This window comes from Salmo salar, chromosome 01 (assembly GCF_965601325.2).
Source record: "Salmo salar chromosome 01, fSalSal1, whole genome shotgun sequence".
NCBI lineage: Eukaryota > Metazoa > Chordata > Actinopteri > Salmoniformes > Salmonidae > Salmo > Salmo salar.
In genome coordinates this window covers 172719024-172746928 of record NC_138291.1, presented here as the reverse complement: position 1 = coordinate 172746928, position 27905 = coordinate 172719024, and the positions used below count along the sequence as shown (strand labels likewise).

Below are 27905 nucleotides of genomic sequence, written 5' to 3'. Positions count from 1 at the left end.
TTTGTTATTGAATGTTATGTCATAATTGTAATCTTATTTTTTTTATTGAATCTTTATTTTATCAGAGTCATACTGAGACCAATGTGTCTTTCAAAGATGAGCCCTGAATTACATAAATTACAGAAAATACATCAAAATATAAATACAAGCAGAAAGAATAAACTGAAAAGAAAGAAAAATGATGATAATAAGAAATAAACACCATGCAACTTTAACAAACCCCCAAAAAAATACAGGCAGCTTCTGTACAAAGGTCATATACTGTGAGATGCATGCATTGATTCATTATCATATTGTCAGAGTGCAGTAGACAGACAGCAGAGGTGCCAGTAAATACAAGCCTGAGGCAGTGAACAGGGTTGACTGTTGACAAAATAAAGTGTCAATGTGTCCCACAACTGTACAGTACTACACCTACAGTACATGTTCTGTACTACCCCATTTTAGACACAGATCAATAGATTTATAGATTTTTTCAATATTGTGATGTTTTGTGGATTGTATGAATGATCTATTCACTCACTGGCATATTTAAAATAACAACAATGACAGAGTTACTACTTTGATTAGGCTACGTGAGAGCAATGACAAGCCTATAACCTTCTGTGTAATATCTTGGAAACCCAGAGAAAAGATCTCTTGACTAGTAGGTTATTTATCACATGCCCTGTTAAGCCTTGTTGTCACAGGAGTTGGTGGCACCTTAATTGGGGAGGGCAGGCTTGTGGTAATGGCTGGTGCGGAATTAGTCTAATTGTATCAAACACATGGGTTCCATGTGTTTGATGTCATTCCATACGCTCCTTTACAGCCATTATTATGAGCCGTCCTCCCTCAGCAGCCTCCACTGCTTGTTGTAGTCTGTCAGTGCTGTGAAGTTGACCATCTGGCAGGAGCTCTTGTGGTAGCCTAGTGACAGGTGTGATGGGGGGCTTATATACTTTTTACATAGGCCTACATGGCTTCACAATTTACAACACTACACTGAGCTTACCAACTCTGTTAATTAAATATTTAAAATCTTTCATATGAGGCAAGAGGTTATAGCTTAAATGGTCATAATCAAAACATTCATTTTGTGTGTGTTATTTAGCCTACACTAAAAGTGTCACATTGGACTACTAATTAAATATTTAATAAAATGGGTATCTAATTAAACGCAGAGTAAATCCATAAAAATGAAATATTAGGCCATATATATATATATGAGAAACCTCTGTATTTTATACGACACGCATAAATATATATATAAGTATATGTTGCATAAAATACAGAGGTTTCTCATACTGACCACGTGTGGTTGTTTTAGTGGTTATTTTGGCGCAACATTGGATACGTTGTGGGAGGCAACCGTCCGCCTAGGGAGTACACGATGCGCAGCATGAAAACGCATTCCATCTATTTTGAATTTTGTCTCGAATGCTAAAGTTGAAAGGACATATTGCGTTGCATGTTACCATTGGTTGGTTGAAGTCACGTTAGTTTTACATATTCATGAGCGGCCATATTCGTCAAGCCTGCTTTCTTTCGGTTGAGACAAAGTAAGATACTTGCATGAGCTTTGCGGCTTTCTTATATTTCTAACCCCATTCCACCGCCTGCCTGCTTTATATTGCTTTATGTGAGCTACTTTTGGTTTACTTCCTTCTGTTGTGAATTGATATATTTTGTAGCCTTTTATTTTTTTTGCTTAGGTTAGCGGATAGGCGACCTGTATTTCATGTCCTACAGCTTTGCCGTGGTCATAATTTTCCCACCGTTTAATATATATATATTTTGTCGTTTTTAAACCGTATTTAATTGAATGTATATTTCTCTATTTGATTCAGCATTTTTGCTTCATAATGGCAACCGCAACTTCAACTCCGGCCGGCCAAAGAATAAGCACCCGCTCTGCCGCCGGTAGCACTCCATTGAGCCCCACGAGGATATCCAGGTTGCAGGAGAAAGAAGACCTCTGCAATTTGAACGACCGTCTAGCCATTTATATCGACAAAGTCCGGAGTCTAGAGTCCGAAAACAGCGTTCTTCACCTGCAGATTTCTGAGAAGGAAGACGTAAGAACCCGGGAGCTTACTGGTTTAAAATCACTGTATGAAACCGAGCTCGCTGACGCTAGAAGATCTCTCGATGACACCGCCAAAGAACGCGCGAGGTTGCAGATTGAATTGGGAAAGATCAAATCCGACCATGAGCAGTTATTGCAGAAGTAAGTAACATTTTATTTACGAGAACATTTGTTGAAATTCGGCCTATGTGAAAATATGCCGATTTGTCGCCGAAGTGTTGTACACTTAAAACACAGTGAATTGCAACATTGGAGCCAAGTGGTTGCAACATCAGACAGATAACCTCGGTAAAGTTGTTTCAAATGTATCCAATTTCTTTACTGTTCACGAATGGTCTACCCAAGAGAATGTGAACAAGTAGCCTACATTGAAAACACACCGTTGGTTTGTTCCCTTTTATAACTGGTTTTAGTAGAACACTAATGTATACAAACAGTACAACTTTTATTCGTTTTTGTTTTTCTATTGAGTCCGTTTAAGTGCAAGCATGGGTGTTACTCTGACTTTTCCAAGTGCCACACCTTTTTGATAGGAATTAAGGTAGGCGCCCCTCCCCCATCCTAACGGTTGAATGGATTTCATAACGTCATTGTCTCAATCTTGAAATCTGAGCCGTTCCAAGCGACCACTGCCCAGTCAAAATACAACTCAAGTGTATACAAACTCATTGTTTGTCATTTGATTTCTATCAAAAAGTAACATGATACAATATAAACTCTTATACAACATCATTTATATAGTAGCCTACTAAAGTGGACTCCAAAATCATGACTTTTCAAATCAAATTTTGTCACATGTGCCGACTACAACAGGTGTAGACCTTACAATGCAATGCTTAATTTACAAGCCCCATCTCATTTGACATATGAGCCCTTGGTGCTGTAAATGCTTTTGGGCTTGGTCACTTCACTTTCTACTTTTCTCTCTACTAACTTCCTGCCTATAAAGTTGTAAGCTGTAAAAAATGCAGGGAATTTTGTGGTAAGGTGTAGATGGGTGTGTGTAGATGGCCCAGAGCTATTTGAGTCTGGGAGAGGATTCAGAAGTAGTCATTCCCACAACAATTATTCATAGTCATCGAAGGAAGACGGGAATGAAATGAGCCAATGATTATGATGAATGTTGTAGGAATTTACTACAGTACCACATGAACTGTCCACTATCCTTATCCACACTCTGGCTGCATGTATATGCTGTAAGTCAATGGTACGAGAGGTGGGTAGAAGTCACTTGACAAGTCTGAATGACTGTTTATGCTTGCTTCCCATGAACTTGTTTTGGTGTTAAGGGCGAACAAAGTATCAGGTACATGTGACTTTAAAATCAGTACGACAAATTTCTACCAGCTGGTTACAGTTAGAATATTAGAGGTTGAGACTCATTTGGATAGTATCCAAACACTTACAATCCTTGAGTTTGTCTAAGAATAGAAACAACCACTACATTCATATCAATTAAAAGTATGATTTCTCCCATCTCAGAGTTTACAGTAAAACCCTTTCTGTGTTTGCAAACATTGTCGCATGAAGGCGGCAGATCAAGGAGGAGTTCTTAGAAAACCAGCAAAAATAGCCTCTCTTTTTATTGATTGATTTATTTTATTTCAACATTATTTAACCAGGTAGGCTAGTTGAGAACAAGTTCTCATTTGCAACTGCGACCTGGCCAAGATAAAGCGTAGCAATTAGACACATACAACAACAGAGTTACACATGGAATAAACAAAACATACAGTCAATAATACAGTAAAACAAAAGAAAACAAAGTCTATATACAGTGAGTGCAAATGAGGTAAGTTAAGGCAATAAATAGGCCATGGTGGCGAAGTAATTACAATATAGCAATTAAACACTGGAATGGTAGATGTGCAAGTAGATATACTGGGGTGCAAAGGAGCAAGATAAATAAATACAGTATGGGGATGAGGTAGGTAGATGGGCTGTTTACAGATGGGCTATGTACAGGTGCGGTGATCTGTGAGCTGCTCTGACAGCTGGTGCTTAAAGCTAGTGAGGGAGATATGAGTCTCCAGCTTCAGAGATTTTTGCAGTTCGTTCCAGTCATTGGCAGCAGAGAACTGGAAGGAAAGACGACCAAAGGAGGAATTGGCTTTGGGGGTGACCAGTGAGATATACCTGCTGGAGCGCGTGCTACGAGTGGGTGCTGCTATGGTGACCAGTGAGCTGAGATAAGGCGGGGCTTTACCTAGCAGAGACTTGTAGATAACCTGTAGCCAGTGGGTTTGGCGACGAGTATGAAGCGAGGGCCAACCAACGAGAGCGTACAGGTCGCAATGGTGGGTAGTGTATGGGGCTTTGGTGACGAAACGGATGGCACTGTGATAGACTGCATCCAGTTTGTTGAGTAGAGTGTTGGAGGCTATTTTATAGATGACATCACCGAAGTCGAGGATCGGTAGGATGGTCAGTTTTACGAGGGTGTGTTTGGCAGCATGAGTGAAGGATGCTTTGTTGCGATATAGGAAGCCGATTTTAGATTTAATTTTGGATTGGAGATGCTTAATGTGAGTCTGGAAGGAGAATTTACAGTCTAACCAGACACCCAGGTATTTGTAGTTGTCCACGTATTCTAAGTCAGAGCCGTCCAGAGTAGTGATGCTGGACGGGTGAGCAGGTGCGGGCAGTGATAGATTGAATAGCATACATTTAGTTTTACCTGCGTTTAAGAGCAGTTAGAGGCCACGGAAGGAGAGTTGTATGGCATTGAAGCTCATCTGGAGGTTAGTTAACAGTGTCCAAAGAGGGGCCAGAAGTATACAGAATGGTGTCGTCTGCGTAGAGGTGGATCAGAGAATCACCAGCAGCAAGTGCAACATCATTGATCTATACAGAGAAGAGAGTCGGCCCGAGAATTGAACCATGTGGCACACCCATAGAGACTGCCAGAGGTCTGGACAACAGGCCCTCTGATTTGACACACTGAACTCTATCAGAGAAGTAGTTGGTAAACCAGGCGAGGCAATAATTTGAGAAACCAAGGCTGTCGAGTCTGCCAATGTGGGGAGCTGGGAGGAGGTGCTCTTATTCTCCTTGGACTTTAGTGTCCCAGAACTTTTTTGAGTTTCTTTTTACATGTTTACATGTTGCTTATGAGTGCATTTCACACTACTTTTGGATTTTAATGCTGTACTGCTTAATGTTTGTCATCGCAAATTATTATACTTAAAAAACACTTCAACCAGTAAAATGGCTCTTTGTCTGACTTTTGCTACAGACAATATAAATGAGCGTTAGCATTCTAGCTAACAACTGCTGGATCCAAAATAGTTATTTTGCAAAGATCACAACCAAATATAATCTTAGCGACTGAAGCAAGAATCAAAACATCGTAAGCGTATGAGAATCCCAAAATTCTTTTTAGAAGTAATAAAAATGTAAATCCCGGCTATGTTGAATGGGCACAGATGGCGGTGGTTGTCTTACTGCCACTGAGAGTTTGCGCGCATATCTGCGTGACGTCAGTGTGTTGTGAACTGGATAGGGGTCTATAGTCCGCAAACCACCTTGCCTCTTATTTCTTCTACTATACAAATTTGATGCTTTATCCAATTATTTGCTCATTTGCATACTCTGTTGCCAGATAAAAAAGGCTTGGTTTTTCTGGGCAGCACTAGGCTGGGGTCAGTTTGGAAGACTGACCAGATGGGCTATTTGAATATTCAGAAGTAATTAAGCTCTGTGTACTACTCCTGATCATGTGATTATACAGTCACGTGGCAGGTTTTCTTAGCCTATAAGAGGTAATTTGAACAACAATAAAGGGAATAAGTTCACACAAATACTACTATTCCATATAGATATCTATTGGGGAGTGTTAACACATGGTACTTCCTGAACAGCAGGCTACTGTTGACAAAATGCATTTACAGTACACATGGTAATGTAGTTATCTCTAAGGATGCATATTGCACGTGTTCCATTTGAAAAATATGAACAATATTCAAGGGTCTCTAGTTTCATTTTATGGACCAGGTTGCAGTTTAGAACTTAATACTAATATTGTACCTGCACCACACATGCATTTAAACTCAGCAAAAAAACAAACGTCCCTTATTTAGGACCCTGTCTTTCAAAGATAATTCGTAAAAATCCAAATTACTTGAAAGATCTTCATTGTAAAGGGTTTAAACACTGTTTCCCATGCTTGTTCAATGAACCATAAACAATTAATGAAAATGCACCTGTGAAACGGTCATTAAGACACTAACAGCTTATAGACGGTAGGCAATTAAGGTCACAGTTATGAAGATTTAGGACATTTAAGAGGCCTTTCTACTGACTCTTAAAAACACCAAAAGAAAGATGCCCAGGGTCCCTGCTCATCTGCGTGAATGTGCCTTAGGCATGCTGCAAGGAGGCATGAGGACTGCAGATGTGGCCAAGGCAATAAAATGCAATGTCCGTTCTGTGAGACTCCTAAGACGACACTACAGGGAGACAGGACGGACAGCTGATCGTCCTCGCAGTGGCAGACCACGTAACACCTGTACAGGATCGGTACATCCGAACATCACACCTGCGGGACAGGTACAGGATGGCAACAACAACTGCCCAAGTTACACCAGGAACGCACAATCCCTCCATCAGTGCTCAGACTGTCCACAATAGGCTGAAAGAGGCTGGACTGAGAGCTTGTAGGCCTGTTCTAAGGCAGGTCCTCACCAGACATCACCGGCAACAACGTCGCCTATGGGCACAAACCCTCCATCGCTGGACCAGACAAGACTGGCAAAAAGTGCTCTTCACTGACGAGTCGTGGTTTTGTCTCACTTGGGGTGATGGTCGGATTCGTGTTTATCGTCAAAAGAATGAGCGTTACACCGAGGCCTGTACTCAGGAGCAGGGTCGATTTTGGAGGTGGAGGGTCTGTCATGGTCTGCGGCGGTGTGTCACAGCATCATTGGACTGAGCTTGTCATTGCAGTCAATCTCAACACTGTGCGTTACAGGGAAGACATCCTCCTCCCTCATGTGGTACACTTCGTGCAGGCTCATTCTGATATGATCCTCCAGCATGACAATGCCACCAGCCATACTGCTCGTACTGTGCGTGATTTCCTGCAAGACAGGAATGTCAGTGTTTTGCTGTGGCCAGTGAAGAGCCCGGATCTCGATCCCATTGAGCACGTCTGGGACATGTTCGATCGGAGGGTGAGGGCTAGGGCCATCCTCCCCACAGAAATGTCTGGGATCTGCAGGTGCGTTGGTGGAAGAGTGGGGTAACATCTCACAGCAAGAATGGGCAAATCTGGTGCAGTCCATGAGGAGATGCACTGCAGTACTTAATGCAGCTGGTGGCCACACCAGATACTGACTGTTACTTTTTTGATTTTGAACCTCCCTTTGTTCGGGACCCATTATTCCATTTGTTAGTCACATGTCTGTGGAACTTGTTCAGTTTGTCTGTTGTTGAATCTTATGTTCATACAAATATTTACACATGTTAAGTTTGAAAATGAATGCAGTTGACAGTGAGAGGATTGTTTTTTGCTGAGTTTATTTTTGATGGTAGGACAAGTGTTGAGCAGACCTGCTAATTCAAGGCAGAACCAGCCTTCGATGTACCTGCACCTGGAATTTTTTGCATAGCATTCCACCACATGACCTGGAGTAATGGCATAAAAACAGTTTCTCTTATGGATCTGGTCAACCACCCCTATTCATATATAAAGGGTCAAACTGTGTATAAAGCCATCAATTAAGGGATGAGTCTGCTGATGGAGGGGTGCAAAAAATGGCTCAGAATCCAAAATGGTGGAAGGTTGAGTTAAGACACCTTAATGTCTCCCAGCCCTCCTGCCTGCTTCTGTTTGGAATAGGTTTATTGTTCCATGCCATTTGAATCAGAGGTTGGCTAACAGTGTGTCACTGTAATTGATTAAGCTTTAGCACATTGCAAAAAACACACTTATCAACATGCCACATGTTTTTGAAAACCTGCATGTTGGGGATGGAAGAGACCTAGCTTTGGTTTGAAAGGGATGATCGTTTAGGACTAAATAGACTAAGACTAAAGAGGTGAAGACGGTCAGTTAGCATAAAAGGGCAAAAATAAGCTTTTGATTTCTTTAGTGCTTGAACACCTGTGCTCCATAAAAACGATGGTGGCCATATGTTGTCATTTTGTAGTCTAGACTAACGTTAGAACGTTACTCGTTCCACTATGAAGATTTTAATGAGTTATCGCTGAAGATGACGTAGCTGGCAGTTGCACTGAAGTGTGTGCAAACACATGGTTTACTGGTTCCTCAGAACATCTGCCTAGTGGCTTTGCACAGCTATGCATATTTGCCCTCAAGACTTTGGGACGTAGCAATTTAAGAAATGCAGTTCTACTTGTGATTCGCAAAGGGAACATTCCAGAACTTCTCCTTTCACACACAACTTGGAAATGTACCACATTTTCTACAGCCTAGGCTAATCATTTTCTTTCTCCCTCTTGGCAAAGTATGGCAACACATGTGAAATCTTTAATTGAACTAGGAAGTGTTGTTGGAAGCCATTTTGATTGACTGAAGCATAAAGCACAGACTCTACACCTGTTGGAAGATTACATTGAACAACAGATGCCCATTATTTGCCAGTAATCCTGATGCAGCATGTGCGCCGTTGACTCCAGTCTCCAACGGTCTCTTGCCAACCCAGTACCCTCTAGATCTCATGAAGCATAGTTTTGGGTTTGATATATTTTTAAAACGAATTCCCCCCAAAAAACTGTGTGTGGACTTGACCTACCACTCTCATTATAGTGTAATGTTGACAAACTTCTAACAAATACCCCACATCTTGGGAAAATCAAACTAGACTAGTTGAAAGTTACATTTGCTCAAAATATAGTGTTTTGCTAAACTATTGGACTACCCTTAAAAAGATTGCAGCAAGTACTGCGTCTAAAATATATATATTTTTTACTGCATTAATTTTGCACTGTAACTGCAGTTCAACTGCAGTGTAACTGCAGTTATTCTGTAATTACTGCATCCAAAATACCACAGTCGACTGCAGTTACTGTGCTTTTACTGCAGTTTCAAAACGGCAATATTTTTTGTGTACTGTGCACTCATGTCATAGTATGGCATGTTAATGAAGACATTTTTGTTCTGCCCAGTCAATGCATGCATGAAAGTCCTCTGACACGAGTCATATTTGACCAGTTCTGAAACAGGGTCTGTCTGAAGTTTTGCTACTCTAATGAATTCTTCTCTCCAGTACTCTGGGTACTTTCAGTGGATGGCATGGGTGGGTTGGAGGTTGTGTGCTGTGGTGGCAGGACGTCTTGGATATATAATGGCTTTTCAACCCTCGGCAAAGAGTGACATGGCAGCTGCAAGATGTCCGTGTTCAGTCCCCTTCTTTGAACCAGTTGTTCAGTCCATTTCCTACAGAAAGTGGCCTTTTGTCCAGCTCTGCCAACCAAGCAAGCAAGCAGCTGCTTTGCTTGCATTTAAAACAGTAGTGCTTGGCCACCTCTCGTGTACTTTTCAACGTGTTGCATTTGTTGGGTTATGTCAGTGGAATACTCTATACTGAACAAAAATATCAACACATGTAAATTGTTGGTTTCATGAGCTGAAATAAAAGTCCCCCCCCAAAAAATTCATATGCACAAAAAAAGCTTATTTCTCTCAAATTGTGTGTACAAATTTGTTTAAATCCCTGTTAGTGAGCATTTATCCTTTTGCCAAGATAATCCATCCACCTGACAGGTGTGGCATATTAACACTGATTAAATAGCATGGTCATTACACAGGTGCACCTTGTGCTGAGGACAATAAAGCCCTGTTTCCACTGGCACTTAAAATTAGGGCCAAATTCGAGCTGGGTCAAGGGAAACCTAGGCCAGTGCAGCCCAGTTTCACGACTGGTGCCAACTCGATTTAGAATTCGGTCTAGTGACGCCATTACTATGCAACCACCAAGCTGATCACTGCTGGATGCTGACACAACGTTTATATAGCTCGTCTGGACTTGTTGCTGTTAGCTACCACATGGACAAGCCGTACTGCAGTAGTCAGACATGACAGAAATTACCACCATAGCTGGATCCTTCCTTAATTTTTGCACCACACAAACTTATAAGAAGTCAGCCCTCAAATGCTAGTTATGTTAGCTAGCAATAAGTTTAAACATGCTAGCTAGCTAACGTGAGCTAGCAGGAATTTTAATGGCCAGGTCATATTGAAAGCTAGCTATATATCAAACCTGTCATCTGGTTTGCTTGGTTAGCTCGCTAGCTAATGCCATGGCAAACAAGGTAGAAGTTATGCTAATGATGACGTCAGAGCGTACAACCTGCTTCAAAACCACAGACCGCGTGTAACCATACCTGCCCAGGACCTCCACATCCGGCTTCTTCACCTGGGGGATCGTCTGAGACCAGCCACCCGGACAGCTGACAAAACTGGGTTTGCACAACCAAAGGTTTCTGACAGTTTGTGCAGAAATTAGTCTCAGGGAAGCTCGTCGTCTTCAGCATGGTAACCTTTGATGGCCACTGGCACGCTGGAGAATCGTGCTCGTCATGGATGAATCGCGGTTTCAACTGTACCGGCAGATGGCATTGTGTGGTCGAGCGGTTTGCTAATGTCAACGTTGTGAAAAGGGGGCCCCATGGTGGCAGTGGGGTTATGGTATGGACAGGCAGAAACTGTGGACCACAAACACAATTGCATTTTATCGATGGCAATTTGAATGCACAGGGATACCGTGACAAGATCCTGAGGCCCATTGTCGTGCTATTCATTCGCCGCCATCCTCCATGTTTCAGCATAGTGCTCGGGCCCCATGTTGCAAGGATCTGTACACAATTCTTGGAAACTGAAAATGACCCAGTTCTTCCATGGCCTGCATATTCGCCAGACATGCCACCCCTTGAGCATGTTTGGGATGCTCTGTATCAATGTGTACGACAGCGTGTTCCAGGTCCCGCCAATATACAGCAAATTCGCACAACCATTGAGTAGGAGTAGGACAGCATTCCACAGGCCACAATCAACAGCCTGATCAACTCTATGCAAAGATGTCGCGCTGCATGAGGCAAATGGTCGCACCAGATACTGACTGGTTTTCTGATCCACGCACCAACTTTTAAGGTATCTGTGACCAACAGACTGTGACACCCCCCCCCCCCCCCCCCCCGACTGTTTTTCTCACAGGCCTGTGTCTTTAAGACATTTCCCCCCTGCATTCAGCTGTGTGTGAAATACCTGACACCCCCCCCCCCCGTATTCCAGTGTTTTCTACCTACGCATACCTCATGCCCCAAGTCGAGAGGGAGAATATTATTGACACTAGTCTACCCCCAAAACCGGGTCACCCAACAGCCAATCTTTTGCTTGATACTTTTTGAAAAACCCTAAAAATGCGAAGTCAGTGAAAAACCCCAACAATGCGAAGTCAGTGAGGTCGAAGAATATTTTAGATTTTAGATTTTATGAAAGCACTCCCTATTTGTAGTTGTGCTACAGGGAAAAAAGGTATGTTTACCACCGACACATGCATTTCTAACTTAACCTCTCTAGGGTATGTGGGACGAAATCGTCCCACCTACTTAACAGCCAGTGGAATCGAGTGGCGCGATATTCAAATACCTTAAATGCTATTACTTCAATTTCACAAACATATGACTATTTTACACCATTTTAAAGACGAGACGCTCCTTTATCTAACCACATTGTCCGATTTCAAAAAGGCTTTACAACGAAAGCAAAACATTAGATTATGTCAGAGTACCCAGCCAGAAATAATCACACACCCATTTTTCAAGCTAGCATATAATGTCACAAAAACCACAGCTAAATGCAGCACTAACCTTTGATCTTCATCAGATGACACTCCTAGGACATTATGTTATACAATACATGCATGTTTTGTTCAATCAAGTTCATATTTATATCAAAAACCAGCTTTTTACATTAGCAGGTGACGTTCAGAACTAGCATACCCCCCGCAAACTTCCGGTGAATTTACTAAATTACTCACGATAAACGTTCACAAAAAACATAACAATTATTTAAAGAATTATAGATACAGAACTCCTTTATGCAATCGCGGTGTCAGATTTTAAAATAGCTTTTCGGCAAAAGCACATTTTGCAATATTCTGAGTAGATAGCTCGCCGTCACGGGCTAGCTATTTTGACACCCACCAAGTTTAGCCCTCACCAAAGTCAGATTTACTATAAGAAAAATGTTATTACCTTTGCTGTTCTTCGTCAGAATGCACTCCCAGGACTTCTACTTCATCCACAAATGTTGTTTTGGTTCAAAATAATCCATAGTTATGTTCAAATATCCTCTGTTTTGTTCTTGCGTTCAAGACACTATCCGAACGGTGATGCGCGGACGCATGTTGCGACAAAACATTTCAAAATATTCAATTACCGTACTTCGAAGCATGTGAAACGCTGTTTAAAATCAATTTTTCTCGTAAAATAGCGATACTATTCCGACCGGGAGACGTCTTTTTCGTTCAAAAACTGAAAATGTAAAATGGACTCTTCACGTGCACGCGCGCCCCGTCTCATTGTTCTCAGATCGACCACTATCCAAATGCGCTACTGTTTTTCAGCCTGGGACTGCAAAGTCATCATTCAACATTCTGGCGCCTTCTGAGAGCCTATGGGAGCCTTAGAAAGTGTCACGTTACAGCAGAGATCCTCTGTTTTCAATAAAGAGGGTATAGAAGGCCAAGAAATGGTCAGAGGGCACTTCCTGTACAGAATCTTCTCAGGTTTTGGCCTGCCATATGAGTTCTGTTATACTCAGACACCATTCAAACAGTTTTAGAAACTTTAGGGTGTTTTCTATCCAAATCAAACAATATATGCATATTCTAGTTTCTGGGCAGTAGTAATAACCAGATTAAATCGGGTACGTTTTTTATCCGGATGTGAAAATACTGCCCCCTACCCGAGAGGTTAATCATTAAGGTTCCACCGTTCTCAGAACATACCATGCAGACGGGCATGAATGGATGAACAAGATGAAACAGACACTTAATTTAACCAGAAATGTCCATGTGTAACATGGATGTCATGGTTTGCCAGTCAGGCAAGAGGCCACACTGGTTGAATCCAGACACAAAACACCTGCGCTTGGCTGGAATGCTTCCCTCCCACTGACGGATATACACCTTGCCTCCCTTTTTTTAAAATCTTAATTTCAAACACACCTGGCATCCGCAAAGCTTTACACCTACGTCATGTGATGTTTGTAAAATCCTCAGTGGCTACTGGTGAAAACTCCACACCCGTTTTCCCTTGAACTCTCTACTGTTCCAGAAGCACCATTACATTGACCTTCAGACACGTATTTACTCCTATGATCCTAGTCAGTACTAGGGTTAAATATTTTCTTGTTATTTTACAAATCTTCCGTCCTTAGAGTAAATCACTTTTCTCCCGGGTTTTATTAAAAAAAAATATTTGGCCTTTATTTAACTAGGCAAGTCAGTTAAGAACTAGTTCTTATTTACAAACCCGGACGATGCTGGGCCAACTGTGCGCCGCCCTATGGGACTCCCAATCACGGCCAGTTGTGATACACCCTGGTTCGAATCCAGGTTGTCTGTAGTGACGGCTCTAGCACTGCGATGCAGTGCCTTAGACTGCTGGGCCACTCGTGTAACCCAGTATTTCCCGCCAAAAACCGGAACTGTCTTTCAAAAGTATTATTAAAGTACACAACATAAAGTATGTGGACAAACCTTCAAATGTATGGATTTGGCTATTTCAGCCACACTCGATGCTGTCAGGTGTAATAAAATCGAGCATGCAGTCTCCGTAGACAGTGGCAGTAGAATGGCCCGTACTGAAGTGCTCAGTGACTTTTAACGTGTCACTGTCATAGGATGTCACCTTTCCAACAAGTCAGTCAAACCCTGAGCGTTGATGATTCATCATGCAGAGGCTGTGGAGAAGCCAGTTTTAGACATCACGTATCATTTAACAGTTCCATTTCACGCCATGCTGTTCATATAAATAATTTATTATAATTTACCGGTTTCTCTGTTATTTATCCCAGGAAAAGGGAGTGGTTTTGGGCGTTCAACCCGTCAGTACACAGCGTGAACTCTGCAGTATTGTATATGGAGGGCACGCCCCAGAGAAGGACTGCTATGTTCGTCTCATCTGGAGCCTTCATACAGAGCGGTCTAGATATGAGCCTCAACAAATAGCCAGTAGAATAACCTCACCCTGTTTCCCCTTCTGCTACTCAGAGCAGTCAGTTGTGTGCACAGGAACTCCAGATTAATATCAAACTCCACATTCAATCTCAAACCAAATATGGCCGTCCACTGCGCTTGAATTATGGCATGAGAAATGGCAGATTTCCTTTCAGTGAAATCACAGGATAGTTTATGCAATACATTGAGATGCTGTTTACGTTTGACAGTTTGTTTATATGTAGCCTGGGTAAACACGACTAAAATCTACGCTCATTATTAACATTGTCGGCTTTAACCAGGCTAGTTTTAAATGGTTAGTTCACCTAAATGTCCAATTTACTGTGACTTTATGGTTTACCAGTAAGAAATCCTTAGATCCAATGGACTTTTGCAACCCTACTGTTTATGCTATTTCAATTGAAGACAACAGGCCTCGTGTCTGATCTGATGACATCACGACTCTCGCCATCCTAACTAACCAACTCTACAAGGGTATGGTATGCAACGTTGCCTGACGTTGCCGATATGTTTCACGTGTGTTTACTCAAAAGGCACCTTATGACGATTATTTATACAAAACAATGGACTTCAGTCATTGAAATCCCCTCTTGGCGTTTTTAATACACACACACATTTACATTTACATTTAAGTCATTTAGCAGACGCTCTTATCCAGAGCGACTTACAAATTGGTGCATTCACCTTATAATATCCAGTGGAACAACCACTTTACAATAGTGCATCTAAATCTTTTAAGGGGGGTTTAGAAGGATTACTTTATCCTATCCCAGGTATTCCTTGAAGAGGTGGGGTTTCAGGTGTCTCCGGAAGGTGGTGATTGACTCCGCTGTCCTGGCGTCGTGAGGGAGCTTGTTCCACCATTGGGGTGCCAGGCTCCCTCACACACTACCACCATGGCTGGGCCGTACTCAATGCTGCTGTGCCTCCACTTATTCCTGCAGCTTTGCCAAGAAGGAGTCTGATGCGGCTGGCGCCCAGGCCCGGCTCAGGGACATGGAGACCCAGCTGAACTCAAAGGAAGCGTTGTTGGCCACCACACTGTCAGAGAAGAGGGCCCTGGAAGCCAGCCTGGCTGATCTGCAGGGAACCGTCCAGGAGGTAAACCATCATCTGATGATGATAACGATACTTTTAATTTGTAACAGGCTTTCCTCAAAGTGATGGCAGTATGGATCAGGCAAAGATAAGTTACTGTTTACGTTGTCTTTAACTTTTTCCTATCGTCAAGATTGTGATTTGTCATGGCAGCTGTTGGTCAGCCTATTGATAACTAGCTGCACTGAAATTGCCATGTTTAAATTCAATCATCTTTATACAATTTGTTTTCAAAATGATTACATTGAATAGTTCAATTGCTGCTTGAGTGAAACTTACTGTTGACGAAGCCAACTATCGTATGTATGTATGTATGTATGTATGTATGTATGTATGTATGTATGTATGTATGTATGTATGTATGTATGTATGCATGCATGCAGCACTTGTAAGAAATGCACCTGGAAGATGAGTTGAAACAGATCTCACAGCAGCTGAGCACATTTTGATAGACATTTGGATGGAGACCTTATCTGAGGAGATTTTGCATCATTAACCAGAAGGGGGCAATCCAACTCTCCTCCATCTTAATTACATTGTTAAAAGAAGCTATAGGAGGATGGGCTCAGTGTAATGGCTGGAATGGCATTATGGAACGGAGTCTAACACATCGAACATATAAAAAAAAGTTTTAATCATTTCATTCCAGCCATGAGCCCATTCTCCTATAGCTCCTGCACACACACGTACCCAGTCTTGTTCTTTCCTAAGCCTTATTCAGTATATCGGATTTCAACTTTGCAGAATTAGAGATCCTCTTTGCCATTTACTATCTGCAACATTTTGAACATCGCACGTTACTGACAGTCTTTTATTTTGACAATTTGACTCCATCGTCTTTTCATAGTCCACAACTTCAAAACATCCAGTAGATTAGAACTCATTCACGTATTAACCCTCTTGTTCTTCTCCTACAGTTGGATGCTGGCCTGATCTCCGCCAAGAAGCAGCTGGGAGAGGAGACTCTGCTTCGCATCGACCTGGAGAACCGTTACCAGAGCCTGTCTGAGGAGCTGGAGTTCCGCAAGAACATGTTCGAGGAGGTCAGAGAACTGTCCAACACCTCCATTAGCTATATACATGTTCACATTCGTATGCCTGTTTTTATGTTCACCATTTAGTTATAGCACAGCTGTCTTTTAGTGGGAATGTTTGGTGCAGCAAATGCAAATCTCACAGTATACACCACTGCAGGTTGACGTGGACAGTTTTCAGTATAAAGACTGCTTAACAAGGGTAACTAAGGGGAAAGGTGACAATGTATATGCTGTTTTTCTGATCAGTTTGAGGTTATTTTAAATGGACATAAGATTTGCTTTAATTTAAAAAAAAATCTAAGTGACACCAAACTTTTGAACGGTAGTGTTGTAAATGACTATTATAGCTGGAAACGGCTGATTTTTAATGGAATATCTACATAGGCGTACAGAGGCTCATTATCAGCAACCATCACTCCTGTGTTCCAATGGTACGTTGTGTTAGCTAATCCAAGTTTATAATTGTAAAAGGCTACTTGATCATTAGGAAACACTTTTGCAATTATGTTAGCCCAGCTGAAAACTACTGTTCTGATTAAAGAAGCAATAAAACTGGCCGCCTTTAGACTAGTTGAGTATCTGGAGCATCAGCAATTGTGGGTTTGATTACAGGCTCAAAATGGCCAGAAACAAAGAACTTTCTTCTGAAACTTGTCAGTCAATTTTTGTTCTGAGAAATGAAGGCTATTCCATGAGAGAAATTGCCAAGAAACTGAAGGTCTGGTACAACGCTGTGTACTATTCCCTTCACTGAACAGCGCAAACTGGCACTAACCAGAATAGAAAGTGGGAGGTCTAGTTTGAGAAATGGACGCCTCACAAGTCCTCAACTGGCAGCTTCATTAAATAGTACCCGTAAAACACCAGTCTCAACGTCAACAGTGAAGAAGGCGACTCCGGGGTGCTGGCCTTCTAGGCAGAGTTGCAAAGAAAAAGCCATATCTGACTAGCCAATCAAAATACAAGATTAAGATGGGCAAAAGAACTGACGCTGGATAGAGCACGATTGGAAAGAAGTGTTATGGAGAGATGAATCTAAGTTTTAGGTGTTCGGATCACAAAGAACAACATTCGTGAGACGCAGAAAAAATGAAAATATGCTGGAGGAGTGCTTGACACCGTCTGTCAAACATGGTGGAGGCCATACCCTGCCATACCCTGTGGTATGGCATTTTGGAGCCAATTTCCTCCTACAACAGGACAATGACCCAAAGCACAGCTCCAAAATTTGCAAGAACTATTTAGGGAAGAAGCAGTCAGCTGGTATTCTGTCTATAATGGACTGGCCAGCACAGTCACCGGATCTCAACCCTATTGAGCTTTTGTGGGAGCAGCTTGACCGTATGCTACGTAAAATTTGCCCATCAAGCAAATCCAATTTGTGGGAGGTGCTTCAGGAAGCATGGGGTGAAATCTCTTCAGATTACCTCAACAAATTGACAACTGGAATGCCAAAGGTCTGCAAGGCTGTAATTGCTGCAAATGGAGGTTTCTTTGACGAAAGCGAAGTTTGAAGGACAATTATTTCAATTAAAAATCATTATTTATAACCTTGTCAACTTCTTGACTATATTTCCTATTCATTTTGCAACTAATTTCATCTGTTTTCATGGAAAACGAGTGACCCCCAAACTTTTGAACGGTAGTGTATCTTATGTGAACCAGGTATAGAAATATCGTATACAGGGCTTAACGCTTGTCCTAGACAAGTGATTTAAAAAAAAAAACATATATATATATATATATATGTATGTGTGTGTGTGTGTGTGTGTGTGTGTGTGTGTGTGTGTGTGTATATATATATATATATATGTGTGTATATATATATATGTGTGTATATATATATATATATTGCTCAAAAAAATAAAGGGAACACTAAAATAACACATCCTAGATCTGAATGAATGAAATAATCTTATTAAATACTTTTTTCTTTACATAGTTGAATGTGCTGACAACAAAATCACACAAAAATAATCAATGGAAATCCAATTTATCAACCCATGGAGGTCTGGATTTGGAGTCACACTCAAAATTAAAGTGGAAAACCACACTAAAGGCTGATCCAACTTTGATGTAATGTCCTTAAAGCAAGTGAAAATGAGGCTCAGTAGTGTGTGTGTGTCCTCCACGTGCCTGTATGACCTCCCTACAATGCCTGGACATGCTCCTGATGAGGTGGCGAATGGTCTCCTGAGGGATCTCCTCCCAGACCTGGACTAAAGCATCCGCCAACTCCTGGACAGTCTGTGGTGCAATGTGGCGTTGGTGGATGGAGCGAGACATGATGTCCCAGATGTGCTCAATTGGATTCAGGTCTGGGGAACGGGCGGGCCAGTCCATAGCATCAATGCCTTCCTCTTGCAGGAACTGCTGACACACTCCAGCCACATGGGGTCTAGCATTGTCTTGCATTAGGAGGAACCCAGGGCCAACCGCACCAGCATATGGTCTCACAAGGGGTCTGAGGATCTCATCTCGGTACCTAATGGCAGTCAGGCTACCTCTGGCGAGCACATGGAGGGCTGTGCGGCCCCCCAAAGAAATGCCACCCCACACCATGACTGACACACCGCCAAACCGGTCATGCTGGAGGATGTTGCAGGCAGTAGAACGTTCTCCACGGTGTCTCCAGACTGTCACGTCTGTCACGTGCTCAGTGTGAACCTGCTTTCATCTGTGAAGGGCACAGGGCGCCAGTGGCGAATTTGCCAATCTTGGTGTTCTCTGGCAAATGCCAAACGTCCTGCACGGTGTTGGGCTGTAAGCACAACCCCCACCTGTGGACGTCGGGCCCTCATACCAGCCTCATGGAGTCTGTTTCTGACCGTTTGAGGAGACGCATGCACATTTGTGGCCTGCTGGAGGTCATTTTGCAGGGCTCTGGCAGTGCTCCTCCTTGCACAAAGGCGGAGGTAGCGGTCCTGCTGCTGGGTTGTTGCCCTCCTACGGCCTCCTCCATGTCTTCTGATGTACTGGCCTGTCTCCTGGTAGCGCCTCCATGCTCTGGACACTACGCTGACAGACACAGCAAACCTTCTTGCCACAGTTCGCATTGATGTGCCATCCTGGATGAGCTGCACTACCTGAGCCACTTGTGTGGGTTGTAGACTCCGTCTCATGCTACCACTAGAGTGAAAGCACCGCCAGCATTCAAAAGTGACCAAAACATCAGCCAGGAAGCATAGGAACTGAGAAGTGGTCTGTGGTTACCACCTGCAGAACCACTCCTTTATTGGGGGTGTCTTGCTAATTGCCTATAATTTCCACCTGTTGTCTATTCCATTTGCACAACAGCATGTGAAATTTATTGTCAATCAGTGTTGCTTCCTAAGTGGACAGTTTGATTTCACAGAAGTGTGATTGACTTGGAGTTACATTGTGTTGTTAAAGTGTTCCCTTTATTTTTTTGAGCAGTATATATAGACGGACAACAAGAATATATATTTGAGTTGTCCGAATGTGGTTTGTTTTACTTGTCCAATGTCAAACAATCACTCTGATCAGACTTGACTCTGTGTCCTCTGGACGCAACAATTGAGTATGCGATGTTGAGTACGGCACAATGTTATGGTAAAACAAGCCACCCCTCACATGTGGTCAGTCTCAACATGCCTGTAGCGTTATATTGCTAAGCACATCCTTCAGAGTGCCATATGGTCACACACCTTTCCCTGAAAGTGCGTGCACTACCTTGAACCAGAGCCATGTATTTAGAGTTGGGCTAACTTTTAGAATATGGTTCTAATTATAGACATTGTTACATATCTTTTTGTATTTTTATGTTCCCCATGTAATGTTAATGGGGAGCTAACATGGCTGCCATAGAATGTTGTAGTGTCATTTAACTGCATCATAATGCAGAAACCTCAATGTCCCTACTCTCTAAATTCATGGCTCTGCCGTGGACCATCTTTTGTTTTTGTCTTTGTCCAATACTGACTGAACTTTTGAGGCACCAAGTTGTAGGGTTTACTTAAGCAATAAGTATACCACAAACCCCAAAGGTTTGATTTATAAACTGGTTACCAACGTAATTAGAGCAGTAAAAATACATGTATTGTCGTACGTGGTATATGGTCTGATATACCACTGCTTTCAGCATTGAGTTTGAACCACCCAGTTTATACTATGACAGTATTAACAGGGCAACAGTCCTTTCTTGGACAAAGTTGGTCTTCAAAGAAGGCTTGACTTGAGTTATTTACAATAACTTGAAGACTAAAATTAGAATAATGGTAATAATTATTACTCTGAAGGTATGAATTGATTAACACTAATCAAAAAACTTTACTTTTCACGATCATTATGTTTGTAAAGTGAAGACCTGGAGATCATGAACATGGCTGTGTTTGTTGGCTCATTTGTTGGGCTGCTCTTTATTTAACTAGGCAAGTCAGTTAAGAACAAACTCTTACTTACAATGACGGCCAAACCCTCCCCTAACCCGAACGACGCCCTATGGGACTTCCGATCACAGCCGGTTGTGATACAGCCCGGGATCGAACCCGGGTCTGTAGTGACGCCTCTAGCACTGTGATGCAGTGCCTAAGAGCGCTGCGCCACTCAGGTTCCCTTTGGGTTGTTTCTTATTGCTTCCTCTGAGATGCAGAGGCTGAGATCTAAAAAGTGTTGTCTTCTCCTTTTCATGAAGGTGAGTTTGTTAGGTAACGTTCAGGCTACATTAGCTCTTTTTAAAGTCACATGTCTTCGTCTGAGACTGTTTTTAGTGTATGGGCTCTTCTGTCACAATTCCCATACTGAATAGGTACTATTTCCTTTAAAAAGGGTCTTCTGAGGAATGGAGGAACCCACAGCAGGGCAGACGCATCGCTACAATGACCCCTAAACCCCCCCCCCCCCCCGTCTGTGTTGTAGGAGATCAAGGAGACACGGAGGAGACACGAGACGCGTCTGGTGGAGGTGGACTCTGGCCGGGCTGTGGAGTACGAGTTCAAACTGGCCCAGGCCCTGACTGAGATGAGGGGGCAGCACGACGAGCAGGTCAAACTGTACAAGGACGAGATGGAGAACACTTACGTGGCCAAGGTGAGACAGAAAACACACACACACCTACCTGTTAACTTGTCGCCAAGGTGCAAGGCAGAAACACAACATCCTTGATGCAGACTGGAGGTCCCATTTATTGTTTGGTCATATACCAAGGCTTTTAGGAGATTCTGTTCCTGACTTGCTGTGGAATTGACCATAAAGTAAACCTCATTCCAGTGGGTCTCGCCATGCTGGGGTGACCTATTGGGAACATTGCATGTAAATCTGTATCAAACTTACTAGTTGTTGGATACCAATAAAGTCACGTCATCAAGCGCAGTGTTACACAGCAAATCTAAAAAGACCCATTTCTGGTGTTGCACTTCCTCTCTGGCTGGTCAGGAAGCCCTCTCTGTGACGTTCACTTCCTCTTTGTGAGGCGTTGCACTATCCATCCTTCCGTATGTGTGAAATGAACATTGTTTGTACCCACATAACCCATTTTAACTCTGCTCTGTCCTCCTGTGTACCCGGGGGCAGCTGGAGAACGTGCGCCTGTCGTCGGAGATGAACAGCTCGTCGGCCAGCATGGCCCGTGAGGAGCTCCGGGAGTCGTGCCTGCGTGTGGAGAGCCTAGCCGCCCAGCTGGCCAGCATGCAGAAAGAGGTGAGACCTCATCAATCAAATGTATTGGAAAGGTGTTTTTACATGATTTGAGGTGACGGTTGTACCATTATTACTATCTACTGACAATGGTTATGATGCTATCCAATTACTTTTTAGAGGTTGATGATTTGGACTAGAGTCTGATACTTAAACTAGCCAGAATGCAAAAAGGGGTGAGATGATATGGAGGATACAGGAGTAATGTTACACAGGAATAAAACAGGAATAACAATGTTCAGGTGAAAGGAGGTACTACCTGAACACATAATGTGTTTAACTTGTGTGTCCCACTGAACACAACCCTAACCTGTAAAATATCTCTCCTCTAGACCCGTGGATGGCAGGACCGGATCCACGAGCTGGAGTCAGCCCTGGCCCAGGAGAGGGACACCAGCCGCAGGATGCTGGGGGAGAAGGAGCGGGAGATCGCGGAGATCCGGTCCAAGATGCAGCTGCAGCTGGATGAGTACGAGCAGCTGCTGGATGTCAAATTGGCCTTGGACATGGAGATCAATGCCTACAGGAAGCTACTGGAGGGAGAGGAGGAGAGGTGAGGGTGAAGAGAGACACATACAGAGATCAATGCCTACAGGAAACTACTGGAGGGAGGAGAGTGACTCATACATGTACTTATGCTGACTCATGCAACAGTCACACTTGTATACACACATAAAGTTCTGCATGAATGTGGATGTAAAAATTGACTTTAGGGTGAGCACAAATACAGAGAGGGGGGGAGGGGAGACAACACATAATTCAGATACAATCAGTGTCATCTTCTCTTTGGAGTGGAGCGCTTCAACGTTTGGCTCCTCTCCTGTTCTGGGTCAGGTCCCAGGCTGATTTGTTGAGTTTAAAAGTTGTGTAGGTAGTGTTCCAACTGGCCAGACATGTACACATGCGTACACGTCTATGTAGATTCTTCATGCAGGAGAAATGTTAACTTCCTAGCTTGTCGTCTAGCTGTTACCGAGAATATAATGGTGTTAATTTGATGAATCTCTCATACCCAATCTCTCTCTCCCTTCACTAGACTGAAGCTGTCCCCCAGCCCGTCGTCCCGTGTCACCGTCTCCCGTGCCCAGTCCAGCTCTCGCAGCGTGCGTACCGCCCGGGGAAAGAGAAAACGTGTGGATGTGGAAGAGCAGGAGGCCAGCAGCTCCGTCTCCATCGCCCACTCTGCCTCGACCACCGGCCCGGTGTGCATTGATGAGCTCGACACTGACGGGAAGTTCATCCGCCTGCACAACACCGCCAATGAGGTGAGGGTGGCAGATGAGTGGGATGCACACACTCGCACTGTGCTATCGAATGTTCTCGCATACATTTGAATGTTTGCATTTGTTCTCAAACATTAGTGTGCGCTCAGACAAATGTTGCTTTTGTTTGACAGCAGAACTTCACCGGTAATGTAACCTTTAACTAGGCGAGTCAGTTAAGAACAAATTGTTATTTAATAATGAAGGCTGTGTTCCAGATCGTCTATAAACCATTTGTGCGTCCGATTGCAATATCCTATCGATGCTGTCACTGACATTTGAAACGCTTATCCAGGTGTGAGAGGGTGCATGACTTTGCAGATTGTCTGGAACACATCCATAGTGTTGAGTATGTGTGGTGCAGACATGACAAGGTGCTCAACTGCATCTAAGCCTAACAACTCCCACTCGCTGCGGGGACCCCATTTCTTTCTCCAGCATTTCTGGTGACCCCTCCTCCCTCCCCAAATCTAATGTCACAACCTTAAAATTAAGAGAACCAGTATACATTTTCAATTTTATTTAGAATCATCTTTTTCAATAACATTTAATTTTGTCTCATACAATCTGTATTATTGTTGTTCCACTGCAATTCCCCAACCCTGACTGCAAATACTACAGCTTAAACCACAGCCTGTGGTATTATCACTTTAACGCTGAGTGTATAGTTTATCAACCTCATGGCTCCCTTCAAAAAGAGATTAATGTCAGTGGTACCGTAAATAAAGGGTACATATAGTTATTATAGTGAACTCTGTTTACTTGTGTCCTCTTCCCCAGAACCAAGCCATGGTGGGCTATGAGCTGACCAGGACCATCGGAGAAGTCTCTGCCACCTACAAGTTTACCCCCAAATATGTCCTGAAGGCAGGCCAGAAAGTCACGGTAAGACTGCATTTTCTGCTAGTTAATACACAGGAAAGCAGATATTATGTTGCTTCACTGTGGTATAACACTGTAAAGCAGAGTTAGAAAAATCTATGTTGAGGAGGAACAACAAGCAGATATTTGATAGTGGCTGTATGGTCAGATTTCTTGGACATGGACTAAAGAGCACTTTCTATGGAGAATATCTCATTTTAGAATTGTAGCCTGTTTAGTTACTTTACATCACATTCCCGTAACCTTGTAACTTGTGTTTTCTCTCTCTCCCAGGTGTGGGCGTCCAATGCGGGTGTGGCCTCCAACCCTCCCACAGACTTGGTGTGGAAGAGCCAGGTGTCCTGGGGCACAGGGGAGGATGTCCAGGTGCTGCTGCTGAACCCTCAGGGAGAGGTACAGAGCCTTTAATCCACCTTATGTAGCATTTATACAAGTCTTATAAAGGACGTATGGAGGCCTGAGTTGTTAAGTTGTCTCTTTAAAGTGGGCCCCATATGATATTTCTGTCTTTGGCCCCGTCTATAAACAACCCCTAGTCTGCTGTAATAGTTATTTTTTTACCAGCAGGTGGTGCCCTGTTCCACCTTTTACTGCTGTTGTCAGAGCAGTATTCTAATCAGCTTTCCTTAGTCCCCTGGATCAGATGTTATGGGGCATAACGCACCTACGTTCCATAGGGCGCACTGTAGAATTGTTTTACTTTTTTTTTTACGGAATCGAATAAAGTATTTCTTGCTGGACATGTTCCTGTTCGTTTCAGTCAATTTTCTTCCGTTGGGTGCCTAATGAACACAACCTTGGTTTCTTCCTGTTTCTAGGAGGTGGCCAGGAGGAGCACCTCGTACAAGACGGCCATGGAGGAAGATGAGGATGAGGATGACGAGGGAGTGGAGGTCATTGAGGAAGATCTCTTCCACCAGCAGGTAAATGGACTTTATTGATAACATAGCTATTTTCAGCAATTAAATATTTATTTGGATTAGAACTGTGAGTAATTATGGACTGAAAGAAAATAACTGAGAAAAAGCCCACGCAAAACTGTTGTAAAAATCGCCATGTTTGATAGTAGTTTTAGACTGACCGAGAATATACTGTGGTATTGGCATCCAAGTTTTTTCAACAAAATATTTTTTGTTTATTGTGTAGATAGACTGAAATGTGATTGTTTTCTGGCTTTCCAGGGAGACCCACGTGCCGCCAAGAGGGGTTGCTCCATAATGTGATCTTACCAGTACACCCCCACCCCTTCACAACCCCCCCCCCTCTCAACCAGTCTCAGCTGCCAACCGAACTACCACAGAACTATTTTGTATCTTTTTAGTGTATTATAAGAACCGTGTGAATTTCTATTCTGCTCTTTTTAGTTTGAAATTCCTCATTTCTCAAGATTGTAGAACTTTTTTTTTCTCTATACATTATTTTTTATGTGTAATCTTAAAATGAACCATCACTACTTGCATTTTTTCGGAACCAAATAATGTTTTCTAGTCCCGGTAGTTTCTTTTGTAGAGTATTACTTTGGACAGCTCTGTGCAGGAGAGGCAGCTTGCAGAATGAATCTGTACCTCGAGGTGCTGTGACTTTGTTTTGTTTTTACATCTGATTTTCGATAAATATAACATTTTAACGGCCTCTTTTATAGAAGGTAATTTTATTCGTGTTTTTTTTCCCTCTCGCTCAGATACTAGTTAGACAGCCAGGTTGTTGCATACTTCGGAATGTAGTTAATGTTTGTGAAACTCTAAAGAATAAAGCTTTCCAATTTGAAAGAAGCACGCAGCTTTTCTAAATGGTCCTGCATTCATCTACTTATGGATGACCACTTTTGGTATTGCAGGTATTGGCAGTTTGTCTGAACGTTACACACTACATCACAAGGTGTCAGTGTTCCATTAGCTAGGTTTCCATCCAATAGGTGACAGATTTTCACGCAAATATTCTAAAGTCAGCATAGAAAAAATGTGGCAATTTTCCCACCAGACCTGTTTCCATCAAACTGACTTGCTGTGGATAAAAGGCTGTGCGTGACGATGTGTTTGTATCGAACAAAAGAAAACATGCGTTTCCATAGCATTCAACTCTTAAGATGGTTTTATATCATTGGAAGTAGGCTACATCGCGTGACTCCCAAGTTTACTGCGACGTGATGGTTTTTATACAAATATTTGCGCATAAAAGCATTTCAACCGCAATTATCACAATTTCACTGACAAAATATCTCGCCTTGCCTAGCATATTTTATTGTCGACATTGGGGCGTTTTACTGACACATTTGCTGTTTCCTTAAGGCCTGTCATAACTTTTTATGCATCCGGTCATTCATCTGCATGGAATGGTTTGATGGAAACCTGGTTACTGAGAAGAATGTCCTGTCTCTGCTATGCTCTTCATATATTTGACTTGATATTCTACAGCCAATACTGTTTTACAAGACAATGCTGTATACTACCAGTTGACTCTGTGGGAAAATTGTTTTCATTTTATTTAATTGTATCACATCAGCTTTGATGCAGAAATGGTTAACTTGAACCTGCTGTCTTGGTCAGACTTTCTTCCAGGAGCCCTTTTTTAATAATAAACCACTAATTGCTGGATTCATGTCTGGTACAGGTTTAATGTCCATATAATAGCTTGGCATTAGCTTAATGTATCATAAGGGTTAGTATTATCTGTATTAAACTCAGCCAGCAGCCAAGTAATAGTTAAAGATGGCTGTTTTGGCATTATTCCTCAAACCAATGGGTCTGTAATCATGATTGTACTCTTAAGAAGTATCAATTGAAGATTTATCAATTTTGAATTTAGCATGACTGTATACTCATGTTAACTTATGAATCTGAATGCAAAAATGCTTTGTTTTATGCTGTACTAGACATACCTTTTCAGAAACTGAAATTTCCTTGCCAATATTTCTTAAGCCATTGGGCGTCGGTCATATGCATACATTTAAGATTTTAAAAACATTTTTTTTGCTCCATCAGATTTGTTGTCATATGCATGCATCGTTTGACTTTCTGTAACCTTCACATTTTAATGAAAAAATAAATTGATTTTGTTGTATTTCCATTAGACAGGAATATTAACTTTTTAATCTTTGCCCATATTCAAAGCGTATCGCATAGGATTACTAATCTAGGATCAGTTTTACATGTTTAGTCAGTCATCTTGATCCTACATCGGCACTCCTTTTGAGATGCTTTGTCAATAAAGGGGCCCTGATCTGTTTGGTTATTCTGAAGCAATTGGGTCATGCCTAGAAGGATTCTGCTTTTGTCAAATTAAAGTCAATTTGACTTTTTGTAGCAGGTTAGAACTTACGCAGCAAGTTAGGATGATTAATGTAGCGGGTTAGGAGAATTAGGAAAAGGGTTAGGTCAAATGCAAAAAAACAACTTTAATTTGACAAGCTGGATCCCATCTAGCCAAGACCAAGCAACTGGGGTGCATTAACTAGGACGCAAACGGTAGACATGGGGAGGGATAAAACAGAACTTATCCAATCAGAAACTAGTTTCTGTTCCAAAACATTGTCAGTTGCAAAACGTTTTTCTAGGTTGTGCACCGATGAATACACTTATACTTTAATGGAAATGTAATAACATTTAGAACAGCTCCGGAGTCCTTAAGTTCATTTTTATTGGAAACAGCCGAATTTTAAAATAACTGTAGAGAGAAGACATTTTATCAAACTGCCACC

The 27905-nt window shown here is 42.4% G+C and overlaps 1 protein-coding gene across 2 annotated transcripts; it reads left to right on the top strand.

Annotated features, from left to right (window-relative positions):
* Positions 1 to 1363: 1363 nt before the first annotated feature.
* On the top strand, positions 1364 to 27277 carry lmnb1 (lamin B1). 2 transcript variants are annotated; one of them, XM_014144025.3, is made up of 12 exons: positions 1364 to 1541; positions 1830 to 2209; positions 15219 to 15375; positions 16290 to 16415; positions 21288 to 21458; positions 21942 to 22067; positions 22397 to 22617; positions 23101 to 23329; positions 24107 to 24211; positions 24482 to 24601; positions 25027 to 25131; positions 25390 to 27277. In XM_014144025.3, exons 2-12 carry the CDS (start codon positions 1845 to 1847, stop codon positions 25429 to 25431), a joined length of 1767 nt encoding a protein of 588 aa, XP_013999500.3. In that variant the 5' UTR covers positions 1364 to 1541; positions 1830 to 1844; the 3' UTR covers positions 25432 to 27277. The 2 variants fall into 2 exon arrangements, with proteins under 2 accessions (XP_013999500.3, XP_013999495.3); XM_014144020.3 differs by having other exon boundaries at positions 1500 to 1621.
* The last annotated feature ends 628 nt before the right edge of the window (positions 27278 to 27905 follow it).

What these genes read in the sequence shown, in the direction of transcription:
- lmnb1 (XM_014144025.3), top strand. Translation starts at nt 1,845, where the DNA reads ATGGCAACCGCAACTTCAACTCCGGCCGGCCAAAGAATAAGCACCCGC. An exon ending in TGCAGGGAACCGTCCAGGAG is followed by an intron (nt 15,376 to 16,289) that starts GTAAACCATCAT and finishes CTTCTCCTACAG; the next exon opens with TTGGATGCTGGCCTGATCTC. An exon ending in GCAAGAACATGTTCGAGGAG is followed by an intron (nt 16,416 to 21,287) that starts GTCAGAGAACTG and finishes TCTGTGTTGTAG; the next exon opens with GAGATCAAGGAGACACGGAG.